The sequence below is a fragment of the Passer domesticus genome, chromosome 4 (genome assembly GCF_036417665.1).
Source record: "Passer domesticus isolate bPasDom1 chromosome 4, bPasDom1.hap1, whole genome shotgun sequence".
Taxonomy (NCBI): domain Eukaryota; kingdom Metazoa; phylum Chordata; class Aves; order Passeriformes; family Passeridae; genus Passer; species Passer domesticus.
The window spans coordinates 74936633-74955555 of NC_087477.1; the positions used below are offsets into that span (position 1 = coordinate 74936633).

At 38.6% G+C, this 18923-nt stretch overlaps 1 protein-coding gene across 15 annotated transcripts in view; it reads right to left on the reverse strand.

Moving 5' to 3' along the window:
* Nucleotides 1–18923, reverse strand: part of ADD1 (adducin 1) — a 62442-nt gene that overhangs the window by 29239 nt on the left and 14280 nt on the right. For all 15 annotated transcript variants that reach the window (XM_064418825.1, XM_064418830.1, XM_064418829.1 and 12 more), the window contains exons 2-3: nucleotides 2017–2229; nucleotides 612–774 (exon numbers count right to left, since the gene is read on the reverse strand). In XM_064418825.1, coding sequence (XP_064274895.1) covers nucleotides 612–774; nucleotides 2017–2211 — 358 coding nt within the window. In that variant the 5' untranslated portion in view covers nucleotides 2212–2229. The remainder of the gene's footprint in view (nucleotides 1–611; nucleotides 775–2016; nucleotides 2230–18923) is intronic.

The window sequence follows — 18923 nt, forward strand, 5'->3', positions numbered from 1 at the left end:
ATACTGTAATTCTAGTTACAGCACAATTAGAAATATGGTTAAAAGCAACTCTGAAAAAGCAGAACCAGGCCATGCTACAGTCAGAACTAAAGATTTATTTTATCTTAACACAAAACCTGTGTCTACATGCATTCGCACATTCTAAGTTTTTTCCTGCCTTGTTTTGCTTGCTGATGTTTCTTGTCTAAAGCTTCACTTCACAGGAGAAACTTGCAAACAGTATTTCAATGGCAAAAATACTTAGTTTCTAAAGACCTTCACTGTTACCAGACTACTAGTAAGTGTTTGATTTTCCTGAAGAGAAACCATGTCATAATTAGCAGTATTTAAATATTTTAAATGTTTTAATAGCACTGACTTATCAGGCTTATTTTTCAATTTAGACACCATCCTCGAAATAACTTTTGATATTAACTATATACATGAATCACATTGCCTACCACTGTGGCATTTAGAAACTAATAAATTCATTTCAAGTGCTCAGCATTGGTGTGAGCAGAACAGGATAGCATTTGAACTTCACAGTATTCTTTATTACAGTCACAGTGTCTTCATTTGAAGCCTTTCAAGGAAAAAAGGAATTCAGCTCTGATGACTGAAGGTGCACTCACTCATGTTTAAGGCAGCCATGCCACCTTGAGGTGCTGCAGGGTAGACATTTGGTACGTGCGTCGTCATGAAATCCGCAATCTGCTGCAAAGCCAGTAAACCTGTGGGGTTCTTCCCCTTCTTAAACTGTTCCTGGATCATGGATTCCAGTTCTTCACAGAAGGCCTAGTAACAAGACACTGCAGGTTATAATGCACGTTTCAATGAACATCACCCTTTCATGCACAGCTCCTGTTTAGCTCTTGGATGGAACCATCCTACACCTCTTCTGAAAAACACCTCAAGGCAGAACTACTGGGTGCATTCTGTAACTTCAAAACACTGCTCTCTGCAGCTCCAATGATCTGAGTCACCTGGGGGTTTTTATGGAAATTCCAACATTCTCTTTTCAAGTAACACCAAAAGTCTTTGAGCCTTGTTAGCATGAATTTCTGGAAGGAGGAGAATGTACAATTGACTTTAACACAAAAATGAGAAAGAAAGAGTAGCAGAATCAGAAAAGAGAATTTGTCAATGTGGCCCACAGGGAAATGAGAGCCAAGAAGGCATCCAGGAAAACAGAAAACAATAACCATTACATTTTTTAAATCTGTTTAGACGAGGGGTTGTTTACATTTTCCTGGGATTTTTTGTTTGTTTGGGTTTTTTTTTTACTATATTTTAACTTGGAAGGAAGAAAACCAGACTTTTTACTATTGCTGATAGCTCCTGCTTTTGAAAAGAACACTGGGATTTGCACTGAAAGAGAAGTACTGCAGTCATTAGGTCATTACTTTTTTATTAAGCAATTCATTAATATTTTCATAAATCAAATGGGTTGACTTAATAAGAAAACTGTGAATGTACCACCACCTCCCTATTCCAAATGAAGTTATGTCACGTAATGTTTTGTATCTAGTCACTCACTAGCTATTACAAAAGAAACAAATGTCATAAGAGAAAGTTTGTTTGTGTACTATCTGCCCAGGGGAACATCTTCAATATTAGATGTCAATCATTCATATTTCATTACTGTGCACCTTTTCAGAAAGAGATTATAAAAATATTTCATATGTACAAATCCCAAAAGGAAAACTGAGTACAGGACAGACCTGCCTTGTATAAGCTACTCTTAGGAGAGTTACATTGAAACAAATTAAACCAGTGAAAAAATGTTTACAAGGATTGAATGGAAAATATGAAAAAACTTTGATGATTATACAGAGGATTCTGAAAGCCAGACTGAAGAGCTGCTTTGTGAGTAGGCCATATATATTCAAACAGAATGAGGAAAAAAAATCAGGAAAGGCCAATAAGAAAAAACAACAAATGGTTGTAAGACAACACAAGATTCTCCAACTTCGTACTGATAGTGAAAATAAAGATATTAAATTTATCATTTTAAAGATAAAGCATTTCTTTTCTTACTGGGCTTTGAAGAATCATGGAGACTCTCTTCTTCTGCTCCATCATGTTAAAATCCTGGCGCAGGTCAGGTGCCATATTTCTCTCTCTCAAATATTCTGGATTATTTTCATCAACTCGATCAAAATATCTCTCTTTATGAGGGGCTGTTGTTGGAGGTGGTGAAGTCACCACCCCCACACCAGAATCACCATTCATAGCACAGTTTTAAGGAACCTATGAAGAAGGACAGAGAAGAGGAATAAATAAATCAAGCAAGAAATAATTATGAATTATGAAATTCATATATGTTTCTGCCTTCAAAGTAATAGTTCAAACCTGTCTAAAATTAGCATGCCTTCCTAAATGAGAAACCCTGTTTGCGCAACTGGAGGCACATCTTTAACACATTTCTAACACAATTATTTAACACAATTCTAGAGTAAGAAAAGGATTTTAATACAAAATATCAGAAAAGTAGGCTAACATATATGAAAAGTCCAATATGTTTATAAATTCATTCAGTACAAAATTAATGAGAGCTCCCATCTAAACTGGGGGAAAAAAAAAGAGCTGTCTGGCCAGATTGTTTTTTAGAAGCATGGAAGTCCTTCAAACCTTCTCAGAAAAAATGACAGGAGGTCCAGACATGAGGTCTAAACTCAACAGTTTGAGGCTTTTGCCTTTTATTTTTTCTTAAAAATTTAAAGCAGATATAAGAAAAATAATATTGCATAAATCAGAAATTAAATCATCACTGCAATTAGTATATTACACATGTTCATTAATAAGAAGAATCAGCTCCAGCAAAACATGCTCGGACTGCCAACACATTTCTGGATACAAACTCAGAAATCTTGACTTTGCAACCCAAAGCGTTCTTACACTTATTTTTTTTTTTTTAGGTCCATTCAATAACAGGCACATCACTACATCAGCATGTGGTTTTTGGACTCTGGAAAGCACAGACACACACAGCCCCCACTCCCTGGCCAGTTTTACATGTCACACTCAGCAAGTGCCTGCACCTACCAGAAAGGCTGAAAGCTCAGCCGGCGCTGCTCACACACACCTCCTCCTTCCACTCACAATTCCTTTGTGTAACATTATCCCACTTTTCTGGGCACAGTATTACAACCCTCATTCCAAAATGCTTCTCAGAAGAATTTTGAAGCCTTCCACTGACAAAAAGACAGTTCAATGAAGCCACCCTCACAACATTTTTGAGATTCAAGCCTCCAATTCCTGGTCATCTGATATATCAAATTACAGCTAAGTAGAAAAGACTGTATATATCTTCATGTAAGTAGTCATTCATCATCTACATCTAAAATTAGTAAGGTTTTACATATGTCTCTATTCTTTTGCCATTTTTAGATTTTTGTTAGGGACTTAACTTACACTGCTTCTAATTTGCTTAGTAATTTATTTGCATGCTTATTAGCTAAAACCACTTCAGATGTGGATGCAAACAGCAAAGACATGTTTACATAAATTTTGAAATGCAGATTATGTTAAACAAAATCATGGAGATGAAGAAAATTATCTACTTCAACACTCTAGAATTAGCAGATTTCATCCTCTTTAATTCTTACATTAGGAAAGAAGTTTCAAAATTCAACTCATTTCTCATATCAGAATGAAAAAAACAGTGAACTCAGACAGCTGAACACAATGACCAAAATAAAGTATTTTTCTTGACTCTGCAGAACAGGATATTACTATGAAAATCTATGTTAGCACTTAAACACTCAATGATTTCCACCCACTGAGTTACTAAATAAACACACAAAGACACCTCTGCAGTGTTTAAAATATTTCATTTTTTAAAGTTTAGACTTTAAACATCACGGTTGATTGTTTTCTTCTCTAAAGCTCATAGGCACATCTTTATTATTTAAATTGCTCACTTTCCTTCCCCCACAGAGAAATACAGGGTACAGCAAGGAGAAATAATGTTTTTATCCACAAGGGAAACCTTTTAAGGTATTAGACCTAGGAGATTTTAAGCAAGTGAAGTTACATCAAAGTAGACGCCTCTCCTTTGGCAGCTTCAGATGCCTAATGCACTCCTTCTAAATTCTTTCTCCTCACAACCTCCAGCCTGCACCATCAGCCTCTTCCTTCCTTGCAAATGCTTTTCAAGCCCTACTAACACTTTTTCCAACCTCCTGAGCTCTGTCAGCCACACTACTGCCTCTACAGCCAGGGCTTTGCTGACAAACAACAATTTGCAGACCCAAACGTGCATTACTCTCTTACAGTAACAGCTCACTTGGCCCATGTGGAGTCTGAGCTTCACCAGACTCTGCTTATCAAAAAAAAAATCAGGGAGTTTAGAAGCACAATGGCAAGTGAAGGCAACCAGAACCACTCAATAGTTCACTTTGTACTGCGCTCTGCTGAGCACAGCCACAAATGTGTCTTTACTGGAAAGCAAAGCATAGGAAAACAGGGAAGCTGGAGCTTACCACCAGCAGAGAACAGCTTGCTCCTGCCGGCTGAGGCATTTCATGTTCAGGCTAGGTTTAAGTGTCATGTTGTTTGTACATGCACAATCTTATTTAAATTAAACTGTACACACATCTGCAAATGTAATTTTGCATTTAATTATTTACGCTAATTCCATCTTACTTTCAGAGTACCAAAACCTATTTCTGAATGAACAACACACATAATTATTTCAGTTTCCTACTCACATTGGTGAGAAGCTGGTCCCTAACAGCCCACAAGAGCAACGTGAACATGGGATCACAGTGTCTTGCCAAAGCTGCATTACTCCTCCATCCAAGTACACTATGGCATTCAAGAAGGTCTTGGGAAGCTATTAATTCATTAATATGTAGTGGCAATCATTTCACATGAAAATCAATGATTAACATTCAGTAATGATTTGATATCTAAGGTTAATATCTGTTTCACAGCTCAGTTTTGCAGACACCCAGAATTAACGGCATCCCCCCTGCAAGGTCTAATTATTGTTTTAACATAACTGCAATAATAATTGCTTTCATCAGACACTGATCTTAAAGAGATCCACTTTCAAACTGAAAGCAGACATGCTTGACAACACTTTGCAGAGCCACTGAAATTTATTTATGAGTTTCCTTGAAAAACGCTTTGGGAGCAGTAAGGCATGATGAACTCTGCAGTAAGAGCTTCACTAATATGAATACCAATAAATAAATAAATAAAAGGAATCTGAACACACCATGGGGAATATCCAGTGATTCTATAAACTGGAAGGTCACACTGCAAATCACTACAGTCTGCCCAGGCAGTACAAACACATATTAGAAAAAAAAATTAAGACTGTCTTCACACCCACAGCACTTCAGTACAGACAGTTTCTTTCTGACGTGCTGCACTACAGCCCCCAGTAAGATAAGCTGTAATGCCAGAGGACTTTCTGCCATGATAAGTGTTTCTATGTGAGAGCCTGTTCTAACACAACTGTGTCAGAAAAAGCCACACCCTTAACTGAAAAAGCCACGGCTGGAAAGTGTAAGTGCACAGAAAACCTTCTGCCAGAAGCAGTTATTGTCAAATACAGACAGAGGGAACAGCATCTATTACTATGGGGAGCAAAGGAAAATTAACAGCTGTGATAAAATCCAAACAGCACCTTACAGTAACAAATAATTACATCCATTTTTTTTATTACCTATATACACACAAACACTGTGGTCAATGGCCCAGCACACCAAATGTCAGCAGCCAACTCACAGCACAACAAATTTATCACAGGGTGTGAGGATGTGTGAGCAACTGCTACTGACAGGCTGGTGGTGAATTACTTTTAGGAAACCAGGTTTATAAAATTTATAGCTCATTTTAAGGTACTGAGCACTGTTTACAAAAACATTCTGAAATTTTTATTATTTCAGTTTATTTTTATTATTCAAAATCCTCTTCCTCCCCATTCTTTTCTAATGCAACAGTTTCAGTAAAGGATTCACCTCAGAGGAATGTTAAGGGTTATGCTACAGAATTTAAACTAAACTAAAGAAGAAAGTTTTAGGACAGAAAGATGATAAAATTTTTCACATTAGCACCCACAAAGAAGAAAAATCTAAATTTTTTTAAGCAACTTGTATTCCTCAGTACTCAGATGATGAACATATTGTCAAAGACATTTAAACAGGTAAGACTGAAAAATATTCAATAAGAATCGACAACAAGTTAAGGGTACATAAAAACCTCACCCTTAAATGTGAAAAATTATATAATTAAAACCCCTAAAATTTATTTGGATTGTGATCTTATTGCAGATAAAAAACTTATTTAAAACTTTAATATTAAACTCATTTTGATACATGGAATTTGGGAAAGATGTAAGTGTTTACATATTCAACAGCTTATAGGTCCAGTGTTTCCAACCAAACCATCATAATGAATATTGTGTGAACACTGGGAGGATTTGAAATGCCTCACAATATGCAAGGACCAGCTAACTACACTTCCTGGGGGGAAAAAAAAAAGTTTTGCAATCATTTAAAGGTTGGTTTTGTTTTGTAATAAGTTGCAATGGATTTTTTTGCTGCTCCACACCCTGAGGAAATGGTTTTTTACTAGGGCTGCAGTCAATGGAATTTGAGCTAAAGGCTCCCTGCCACCAAAGCACAGAGCACAGCTCTCCACACCAACACAGCTTTAAGTCTGCTGAGGCCAAATCAAAATAAAAATACACTCTGAGAAGCAGAAAGAAGGTTGTGACAAGCTGACATGGAAACATAAAAGACTTCTAAAAAATTCAAAATACACTGCCGCTTCACAAGACAGCACGTGCAATGGGTTTTTTTTAAAGTTTAGGAGAGTTATCAGACCAAAACCTTACAAAACCAAGTTATTTCAGGGAAAAAAAAACCAAAACAAAACAAACAAAACCAAAAATCCCAAACCTTCTCTCTTCCTGCTAGCTTACAGTTTGTTTGTACAAAACAAAACACAAGGAGAACACCTGTATGGGACCTTGTGCCAAATCTGCAAATCAAATGAGCAGCAACTTCTCAGCTGCTCATTCATTCCAGTCACCAGCAACACAAATCAGGGGCACTCAATTCCAGAATATTGCTTTTGAGACCTGTGCTGACAATGCCATTGTAATTCGGTTAGTATCCATTTTCTTCTGACAGTTCTTTCCAAAAATGATCTCCACTCACCCCAGAACTATGCCACTATGTCTAACAGATTAGAGGTGAAAACAGATTAGACAAGAAGTTGCTGGGGAAGGGACAAGGGGGTAGCAAAACAACTTATTTTCTTTGCTGTTGTGCAATCAGCAGTTTTTGAGGACTAAAAGTTACCTAAAAATCTCACGCAAGTGACAGGTCAGGCAGCGTGCAGGTAGGGGGAAGGAAGCAAGCTCTGTTTTGGATGCAAACACAATAGGACAGGGAAAAAGAAGCACAAGAGTAATTTTATAGCCCAGGAAAGAGCTGGGGGAATGCAGAAAGCTGCAGAGCTGAAATTACTTAATGGGGAACATGAGGTGACAGAAGGAAGGAAGAGGAAGGGAATGGGTCAGGCAGCATTGGGGTGGGGCAGAAAAAACCTGAGAGAGAAATGAGCCACTGCTAATAGAGTTGCAGTGAAATTTAAATTGGTGGGAATATGACCAAGGAAGCATGGAAACAGAACATCTATCTACAGAAAAAAAAGGTTTCAATATTACTTGGTGAATGCAAAAAAAACTTCTAAGATTGAACTGCTAGCACTTCACTCAATATTCTGATACATGCTTTATTTTTTTTCTGATTTCCTTTACTTTAGAATAACATCTGCCAAACTTTCTCCTTAAAAAATTAATATAACTTTATAATAGAGAAATTACTTGTGATTTGCACTACAATTTCCATAACATTCATTGACAGCATTTTGGCACCAATGACACTGGATTTGTTCTTGCCATTTCAAATGTTTCCGACTGAACTTTTAAAAGGAAAAGTTGACATTATCTTAGGAAGTCAAAGAACAAAGAAAGTAAATCATAACTGTACTACTCACTGGACAACATACTCAGTATCATGAACAATTATGTTATTTTTTAGCAAATGTTCCCAATCTTATGCATCTTTAGAATTTCCTCTGTTCTTTGTCTTCACACAGGAAGAAACTATTTCATGAATAAGAACAGTTATTTCTCTTATAGTGAATACAGACACCATAATGCTGCTTTTTAAAAGAGATAATACAAGTTAAATATGGGACTCTAAAATTTAGAGAAATCCAGCAATAAGTTTATATAACCAAAAGTATTGCATTTTATATTTGTAATATCATGCTTTAGTAACTACGACAATAGTTCAAAAAGCAAACTATGTTAGAGAACAAGGAAACAAAAACAGACCGATTTTATTTGAAATCCTGATTGTAACCAATTATTTCCTATTTTCACCTTCTCTAAAACACTGAAATCAGAGGCCTAGCACAATGGGAAGTGAGTTATCCTAAGGTTACCGGAAAAAAACAGGCTAGGTGCTGTGTTAAGAGAACATTTAAGGAGCCTCCATGGTAATTGCACCAGGTTGTAAAACACGGTAATTTAGCTTTACCAAAGCCAAATGAAGCAGGAGGTTGGGAAAAGCCAGAGCAGTTTCACCACAGGCAAATCATGCCAGACCAACCCGATCACCTGCAACAAAATAACAGTTTCTGTACACCAGGCAGAGCAGCAGATATTGTTTAACAAACTTCAGCGAAGCCTTTGCTGCTGTTTCCCAGAGTTCCCACAGACAAACCAGCACGATACCAGCTGGTGGCAAAACAGGCAGGAACCGGGCCCACGGGGTGCACTCAGAAGGTGCCAGTCAATGGTTTAACTGGGGCTGGCAGCCCGTCACAAGTGGGGCATGCCCAGAAATGATGCCGGGACCCACACTTTCCAACATCACCACAAATAACCTGGATGAGGGGCCTGAGAGCACTGTCACCAGGTTTGCTGGTGACACCACACTGGGTGGTGAGGTGCACGTGTCAGCAGGGAAAGCATCCACAGAGCAGGACAGGCTGGAACAGGGAGCTGCAAGAGGAGTGTGGCGTTGAACAGACACAAGTGCAAGGTCCTGCAGCAGTGATGACACCAAAGAGCCTGGCACAGGCTGGGATCCTTTGCTGGGGGCACCTGGGGGTCCTGGTGCACAACAAGAGCTGAACAGGGCTCAGCAGTGAAGCTGCTGCAGCAGTGACAGCAGTGAGATGCTGGCATGCACCCACAGGGCACCACAGCAGAGGTGAGAGATGTGACCACCCCAAACTACCACGAGCCTGTCAGGCCACAGCTGAGTGCTCCTGTGTCCAGCTGTGGTCTCCACAGGTGGAGAAAAGGAACAGACGGACTGAAGAGGGTCAAAATTAAAGCCATGAAGATGATCAAAGACTGTAGGAAAGCCTAAATGAGTTAGGTCCTCTCCTTTCTCCCTGAAGAAGAGAATGCTTGCATCATCACACTTTCCCAGAATTTAAAGGCTGGCTACAAAATGGATGGAGGCTCTCACAAGGAGGCACATGGAGAGGCACAGGGTAACAGGTGCAATTTGCACCAGAAAAGGTTTCACTTTGATAAAGACATTTTTACACTGATAACAATCACTAGAATGTTCTCACCAGGAAAATGGTGGAATCCCCATCAAGACACACCTGGGCAGGGTGTTGGATAATCCCTTCTAGGCTACATTTTCTACAACAGGTTGGCTCAGATGACCCTTTTGAGATCCCTTTTAACCTGGCCTGTTTTATGTTCTATGATTCTACTTAGCAAATGCCCACCTAAGATTTATGCCAGAATTTAGGTGGACAGACTCAGCTGGGACATTTGTAAAGAAAGCTGTCTAAATTCTGCAGAAGTTTCAGTATATATGGGTTAGAATTCATAATTCAGTCCTTGCAAACAAAAGAGAAGAAAATCGTAAAAGTCAATTAAAAAGGTAAAATACAGAGAGGTTATTTGCCTGCTTTTAATAAAGGATTTAAAAGGCCAAATGTATCAAACTTTTAGAAACAGTAATCATTCAACTCTCTTCCCTGGCCTGGAAAAGCATTGTCTCCCTGAGACTGGACACTGCAGGAATGACACACAGGGAGGAACAGGGCAGCACACTGTGCTGCTCTTCCTCTCACTGCACAGCTTCAGCCTGTGCTCACCACTGATACAACTTTCATGTTAAACCCTAACATGATTTATTCATTTACGACGGAAAGATCAAATTTCCAAGAGCTCATTCCAAGTTAATTAAAATGGTAAGAAATCCAAATCTAAAAAGCAAAATTATGATTAAAAAATAAAGATTAAAAAAATCCTCTTCAAACTGTTAACTTATCTCCTATTGACAAGGCCCCTGGTTTCTTACCAACCTTTTAACTTCACCTCTTCTACTCCTTCCTTTCTCCAATTTTTCTGCTAAGCAATTTATAAAAAAACCCAACAGATCTGCCATTTCTAGCTTCAAAAGATTTTGTGAAAAACTAACAGTTTCAAACCTACTTATTAACTCAACATCAAAATTACCTTGCTTTCACTTCTTTGACTCAGAGACTTATCTACTAGTTCCATACGTTTCTCATACAGCATTTCTGGAAGTGTTCAGTGCAGAAACTCATGAAAGATTAGGGAAAGTGGTAACAGAAAACAAAATGTCACACTGTTCATAAAACACAAAGAAACTCTCTAAATAATTATCTTAAACCACAGACACCTAAGCTTTTCTGCTGAAACTCTAAGAGCTTCACAAATGTATCACAAAATTTGCATGCAAACAACAAAACAGGAATTTCACCAGTGTCTTTTGCATTTCTTCAGACACAGCACAGGCATGGATTCTGCAAGCTCAAAATTTATTTTTCCATTGTTTCTTGTCAGAGGAGCACCAATGGTGGTTACAGCAGAGGAGACACTTCTTCCCACTGCCTCAGTGTCTATTAGCCCCAGAAATAATTCCTTACAGTTCAGTGAAAAACAAGGGTTTCAGTGTTATTGTTCTGAGCAGTCTCATGGTTTTCAGATAAATTTATTTTATGAAGCTACTCCAACACTGAGATTAAAACCTGCACTTAAAGAGCACCCCAAATGAGTCTTTATAATTACACTGCCAAATACTACTGAAGCTGATTTGCCCGCAATTTTATTTCAGAAATCTGATTCCCAATTCAAGTAAGTTTCTTGATTCTGTGGTTTTTACTTAATGATAGTGTAATATCATAAACTCATTTTAACACAGCTAATGCAAAGGAGTACAAATGGAGACAAAAATTACGCCAGAAATACTCAATGCTGAAAAGGCAAAATTAGAAGGGAATTCAGGATCTGCCATAGATCACTACACAGAAATTACCAAGATTATCCTGTGCCAGGTGTTCTACTCTAATAGAAAAATCAAAGAAAAACAGACGTAGAAAAATTAACTTTAAAAAATCCCCATTACTAGAATATTATTTCACCCACTTCAATAATAGACATGAAATATCAGCGTTCACAGAAGAGCTACAAAAACAATCTGGAGAGTAGAAGTGTAACTTGTAGGATCAGCAGCTTGGCATATTCAGTGAACCAGAAAGATGAACTGGTCACAGAGGTGACAGGGCCTTTCAGTCCTGCTACCAAAAGTATGGAGACATGTAACACTCGGGAGGGAATAACAGGCCCATTTGCCCTTGAACAGAGATGGAAATTTCCCAACCACATATATACAGTCCTGAGTCAATAACTTAGCTTTAAAAACCTTTGTATAACACGTTTTAATACAACTTCCAGAATTCCTTCTACTACCTGTCTGCACTGAGATGAGAATCTGCTCTGAAATCTATGAACCTGTCCTTCCTTCTTTAGCTTTGCGAAAAATAAATTCCACAGGCACAATATGTTCATGTTATCTGCAGCTTCCAATGCATTTCCAGTTTTCCAACACCTTTTTTTTTTTTTATAGCACCTTCCTGTGCTGGTAGGCTGGTGACAGCTGGAGGCTGAATGTCAGACTCAGAGACAGAACCAAAAATCCTCCTTAATCCTTCTCCTACGCTCAGGTCAAACTGATCAGACTTGCTATAAGGACAAGTTTTCTGTCAGAACAGGTAAATAGCTCTTATTGTTTTTAAACTGTCTTCAGTAGCACAAAATTCAAATTTCTGAATTATTCAGGAATACCTTACCCAAGAAATTTCAGCTACAAAACCTACAAAAGTTTCCAAATACCTTAGCGTGTCTCGCTGGCTGCTTTGATGCATTCAGCAGTTTACTCCATGGAAACTCACTTGTTCAGGTTCATGGTTTTTAAATGTTAAGTTTAACAGCCTGTATAATAAAAAGTGTTCCACTGGAAACACCATCACTCTATGCCTTTTTGACAATTTTTTGAATAAAAAACATAGGTGCCAAGTATTTTTCCAGCCTGCTTTATTGGGACAATAAAATTCACCACTGATGTCACAGACACTCAGCTACACACACTGAACAGAGAGTGAGTCAAGTCACTAATTTACACTTTCATCCTCTACTTGTGCAGAAAGTACCAAGACAATGCAAAATTAAAACATTTTCACACTATTAAAATTCATGGATGGCGGCAGCAGTACTAGAAAATAAATGGATATTTATTTTTGCTATCAGGGTCACTAGTCCATACAAATAAAGAGGTTTAACCCAAATAGTGCTTATTTTTAGGTTTCTGTGAACCCACATGCACTTCCCAAGCCTCACACCAAACACACCAATAAGCCACTGCCCTGAGATTTTTGAACCCAGGTCAAATCAGATCACCAGCTTTCCAAGGGCAGGGCCCCAGCTTTATCCAAGAAGTAAAGCTTGATCAGCATGTCTGACCCAAAAATGAACACTGGCCTTAAACTGAAGTTATAAAAGCTGCTAGACTTCCAATTCCAACACTGGATTTGTAAAAAGACGCAAATGTACACATAAGTTTCTTTAAGAAAGTCACCAATGCACTTTAGCAAAATTAGATGTTTAATTTGCCAATGTAATTAACCAGATAAGAAAATGTCCATAACTTCCATATACAAGCATTTGAAAACAGACTTTCCCAGGAAAAAACACCCTGAAAGCCCTGAAAGTCCCCAGATTCCATAAGAGTGCTCCACATAGGCCCCAGAAGGAAAGCCATCTGCACTTACCAGAGGACACTCTACTGCTGCCTCACAGAGCTGCAGCTGCAGAGAGGTGGGCAATGGTGGCACAGGTGGCTTCAGGCAGCACTGAGGACTGGGCAGGACCTGGGAGTGAGGACAAGGTTTTACCTTGTCCACTGTCAGCCTGGGGGTGCTCCTGACACAGCAGCTCAGGAGGAAGGGGACACAGCACAGGCTCTTCCCACAGCAGTGGGGAGGCTGCAGCGCTGCGTGACAACTTCAGCAGCAGACTCCAGAGCCCCTCTGAACACTGCACACACTATCAGTTTCAAGTTGGCTAAAACCTGCTGCTGTAGGATAAGTAACAAGGTAAATAAGCAAAATGAACAAGTCTCTCCACTATGCAAGTGACCACAGTAGCATAGTTTCACTTTACTCATAAGATTTTATAATTTTTCTGATGGTATTACCTATACAGCACTCCCCTTCTTTTAAGTAAAGAGGACTGGGCATTCTAAAATAAGATGTGAAAATATAATTTGATTTAAATGTTTGTTAGGTTTTTTAAGATCTAGATCAGTGTCTAGGGAAAAAAACAGGTCCTACATTTATACCCAATGCTACCACAAGTACAAAAACCCTGAAAAGCTTATGTTTAAAATATAAAATAGCTATAATGGTCACCATTATCAAAACTTTCATAAAGCACTGTGACTAACAAAAGCTCCTACAAATGACAGAAGAACTTAAAACTCATTTTCCAACACAAATAGATACTACCTTGATACTTTAAAAATGCAAGAAATGTCAGTACCTTTATGTATTCCCACCTAAAATATCAGTATCACAATGCATAAGGGATCAACTGAATGCAGCAGTGCTCAGGCAAAGCGGCCCCATTCTGGCCAGGATCCAGTTATTTTCATGGAGACTGAATAGCAAGGGATGAGATTTCTGAAGCCTGTTGGCAATGAACAGAACAATGTCATTTAACCCTTTCAACCACTCTGCAACAGTAACTTCTTCCAGAGCAGCTGGATGATATTTGGTGTCTTTATTTATTTACAGGGGAGAGAAAAGTAGTTAGACTCTTTTTCCTTCAGTTACATACAAATAATAAAAATATCGCCTTCAACTTGTTAAAGCTACAGTTTCACTTTGTGCAAGCATGAGAGTTATTTTATGGGTTTGGTTGGGTTTTTTAAATGTTAATTTAGGTTAAAAACTGAAAAAATTTCTGAATCTGGAATGAAGAATCTGTTGACTTAGCCACTTGGACACTACCCTCTGGAACAGAAGATGTCCTGGGGTAAACTCTTAAACTGATCAGATACAAAAACCTCAAAGCAGGTCATTTTAGATTTAAATACAATTGTATTGACAATGTTGGAGCAAATTTAAAAGTACTGTATTCCAAGGGTTCAAGTCAGCATAGAATTTATCAGACTGTTAAGGGGAATCCCACACCACAGTCTGAGGATACAGCCCCACAGGCAGTAACAGGGAAGGTGGCTTGCCCAAAATCCCTCTGAACTGCCCGAGGACACACAGGAACAAAGACACCAAGACTCAGCTTGTTTATCTCACCACTAATATGGAAATGACCACACCTAAATGGAAAATCTTCCATTTATTATTACTGGTAAGAAGCTGAAGCTGGAATGTTTAAAAAAGTAGAGTAGGAAAAGATTTTGTATGGGGGCTTTATCCACAAGACATGTGAATGTGAACCTAGACCTACTGGAGGTAACAAATTAAGAGTGAAATTTTGGGGGTGTTTTTAATTAAGAAAGTCTACTAACACACTGAAATGCTAAAATTCAAGCACATGAATTGTCAGATTCTGCTTTTCAGTTTACTCTGATTGTGGGTTTTATGGAAGAGTTCTGAAAAAAAAGATTGCAAAATTTAAATATTCAATTTCTTCCTTCACCAGAAATTATTAGACCTTAATAACAGCTCTTTCACATCTTGATTTGGAGACAAGACATTCCTATTCAAGCAAGGGCAAACAAAAAATGCCTATTATAAGCAAATCAGTTTCTCCAGGCTGAAAAAGTATCTGTATGTTTCTTGCATATCACAACAAGGAACAGCGTCACTGAAGTTAGGCTGTATGAAATGACAGCTAATTTTGTGATGGGAAGGCTTCACAATCATTAACCCTGCTTGTGTTTTTCTCTGCTCCTGCTCTGAGACACAGTTTTGGAACAAAATAAAAGTTACTTGCCTATCCATCAACAGTGATAATTAGTTTTCAGAGATTTTGACTTACACCCCCACCCATTTTTTTTAAAGGTGTATACTTCATGATGCCATTTTTACTTGAATCAGAGGGAGACTAAATCTGCCTTTTTTAAAAACAATATTCCATTTTGTTGATAGATTTTTGAGGCAGATACATCATAAATCTTAAGTATAATCTGGCAGCACTTGTTGCTACTCAAAATTATGTAATAACCCCTTATCACCAAATTTAAGAATCCCATTAATTTATTCACATTTTTCAGGAAATGTTAATAAACTTAAAAAGAATTTGTGTGGCTGTTCCAAAAGATTAGGAAAGCACACAAGGAAGGATGAGGAGGCTAACTAACAGAATGTGCCACCACTTGGAAACTGCCAAAAGGAGAAATTCAAGTTTTTGATGAATTTATGACAGATATACCCACAACTTCAGAGATCCTACAGCACATGCCTCACAAGTAAAACCCTGCATTATTATGAGACTGGTTAGTTGAGATTTTTTAGATGGAACTAACCTGAATATTCATTACTAGATGCATGAATTCTGCCTTTTTTTTTCTGGCAGAACATCCATATAATTCAGAAATTGCTACATGATTAGAGAGTGCAGACATTATCCTGGAATAAGCAAGTTTGATGTATAAGCAGCACAAATGCTGTGGATGGGTGTGTTACCAGTTCAAGCAAGAAGACAGTGAATCAAAGCACATAAATAAGGTAGAAGCTTAATATGAAAACTAGAGATTTCAAGCAGGCTTGAATCAGGCAGATAAAGGTAGCAGAGATGTTGAATTTTTCATTAGTCCTTCATGTTCAGCTTGGGTTTTTCTGAGTGACACCCCCCAGTTTTTTTACAGCACTTCCCAGTTTTGATGGGAGAGGGAGAGAAAGATAGAAAATTACACAAATTATGACACAATTTATTCTCTTAACACAGTAAAGTTGGACAGAGTTTTAAAAAGCCTGTATGCAAGAGGAAACAAATATCTTTGAAGAATGCAAACCTAAGTATTAATCTTGACATAAACCTTCCATGCAAGATTTGATACTACACTTGCACATAAAAACAGTTTTGAAATGTGAACCTCACATATGCATTGTTCTATTTCTAAACAGACAGATAACAGTCAGGGTTATTCAAGCTCAAAAGAAATATTTTGCATAGTGCTTAATTGGATATTTGTAAATCCTTCAGGTAGCTGAAAAATTTTAGGAAAACAGTGGTTACACCATCTTTTATCCACCTTACACTAAACATTTCTGGAGAGAATTTAAAATACATGCCCTATACAAAGGATATTAACAGTATCTTCATAGAAGTCCCAGAAATGACAGTGAGACAAAGTTCATGTCATTGCACAGCTCCCAAAGCCAAGAGCATTTGCTCCTCCATCTCTCAGACTGCTCCTGATGACTTTAACCTACAGATTAAAACATATTAACTATGAATTAAAGTGTTACTAGAACTCATTTTCCTGCATTAGATTGTTCTTCTTTCCATATCAGGAAATAGCATGTCAAGAAACCCCTACAAACTCTATTTTAGGAGCAGCTTATCTGTGTTTTTCTTTTTCACAGGCAAGTGTGAATGTGCTCCCCACCCAAAAATTATGCAGTTTCCTACTTCTGGGTAAACCTCAAGGGTCACGCACACCCACGTGGTAACAGATGAAAAAAGAAAACCACCATGAGAAAACCATCTTCCTGCCTGTGCCGTCTCCCTTGTCAGGCAAGTATTACTCAACTGAATATGGCTGCATAAATTAACATTGTGTAAACTCAGAATTTCTCTTCCAGTTCAGATTCTCATTGTTTCCACCTGACAGTGGCAAAAAGATGTTATTTACTCTTCTCTGCAGTGTTTCAGAATTATATCTGGAGAGAAAAGCAGCAGTCCAGTTCCTCCAGTCACTGCAAACCATGTAAACACGGTGTTTATTGGCCATTTCAGTGAAGTCACTTTCAGAATCAGAAGCAGCCCAGACTTTAACATTTCAAGAATCTCAGCCATTCTCACACTTTCTACTAGATCTACTTCTTTACTTCTGAACCAGGACCTTCCTGTTCTGCAGAGGGTTAGGTTACTCGGTTGAAGATCGAACAGAACAAAGCAGCAAGCACAAAACACAGAAGGCCAGGCACCAAGCATGGCCCAGAGATTCTGCTTGCATTGCAGGAGGACAAGGACCAGAACGGCTGTCGAGCCTCGCACACCACAGCCCAGGTGAAGTGACACAACAACTCAGCCTCCACTGCTACAAAGCTGGCCCACCAGAAAGGCTGCCTTCCCCGAAGAGGCCAGGCTGGATGCTGCCTTCCCTGAAGAGGCAGGCTGGATGCTGCCTTCCCTGAAGAGGCCAGGCTGGATGCTGCCTTCCCTGAAGAGGCAGGCTGGATGCTGCCTTCCCTAAAGAGGCCAGGCTGGATGCTGCCTTCCCTGAAGAGGCCAGGCTGGATGCATTTACATTTTGGGTGCTTTCAGCCATGACTCCAAAACCCCAGGAGATGCACATCAGCTCTCCCTCTGCTCTCACACACACGGCTTTGACAGCACCAATCCCAAGCACACAAACCTCTGTTAAGGTTCATCCCCAAACATTACCTAAAGACAGACATGCACACCATTTTGCACAGCTTTAATGTTCTACAAAACCAATTTTAAATTGTTACTAAACTCAAAGGAACAAAACTGAAATTTTGCCTCTGGGCATTGTGGACTTATTGAACTCAAGCCCCAGTGTAAAACATGAAAGGCTCCTGTTTGACACATAACCCTGCTTCCAGATTATGGATGGATAATGCTAATTTTAAAGACTCTGTCTAGGCAGGGATTATTTTAGTTGACAAAATTTGAACATTAATAGAAAAAAACCCAGTGTTTTCACATATCTGTCTTGTTATTGGCTGTCTAAAACAAACTGCACTGGCTCTAATATCACCTTTATTGTTTTTTATTCTGATCCCTATCCAAGCAACAACTCTTCTATCCACAGAAAAGATGTGCTCCCATCCTTCAACCTTACCACCACCAATACCTAGAAAACTTCTAAAAATAAAAGTACCAGTACTTCTGTTTACATTTGACTAGTAGTGACCGGAGACTTTTCCCCACTGTGTTCTAAAAATCACGCCCTGCCAGCATAGGGCTTATAATTCCAGAAACAGATATTTAAGTTAAAATAATGAACATCAAGGATACAAAATGTGTTAAATCAGTTTGGAGTCAGATCAGGATCCTGAATAATTCACACAGCACTAAGTACTTTCATTCCCGACTCAAGCTGTAAAATGAACTCTTTCTAGAAACCCAACTGCCACTGTTTTATTGCCAAAATATGTATATGCAGTTCTTTCAAGTTCACTGACAGGCTACTGGCATCAAAAATTGCAAAGCACCATGACATGTATGCAGCATTCAAAGCCAGAACTCTAAACGCAGCTTTTAAAGCGATTTCCCGAGCAGCGTGCAGCTGGACACAGGCCAGCAGCTCCTGCCCATGTGAAGCCCAACTGATCTCAACAAACCCTCAGAAATTGGTAAGCAGCTCTCCAAGGAGATGAGCCAAACAACTGTGTCAAATGGAAACAATAATCACTTGCATTAAAGC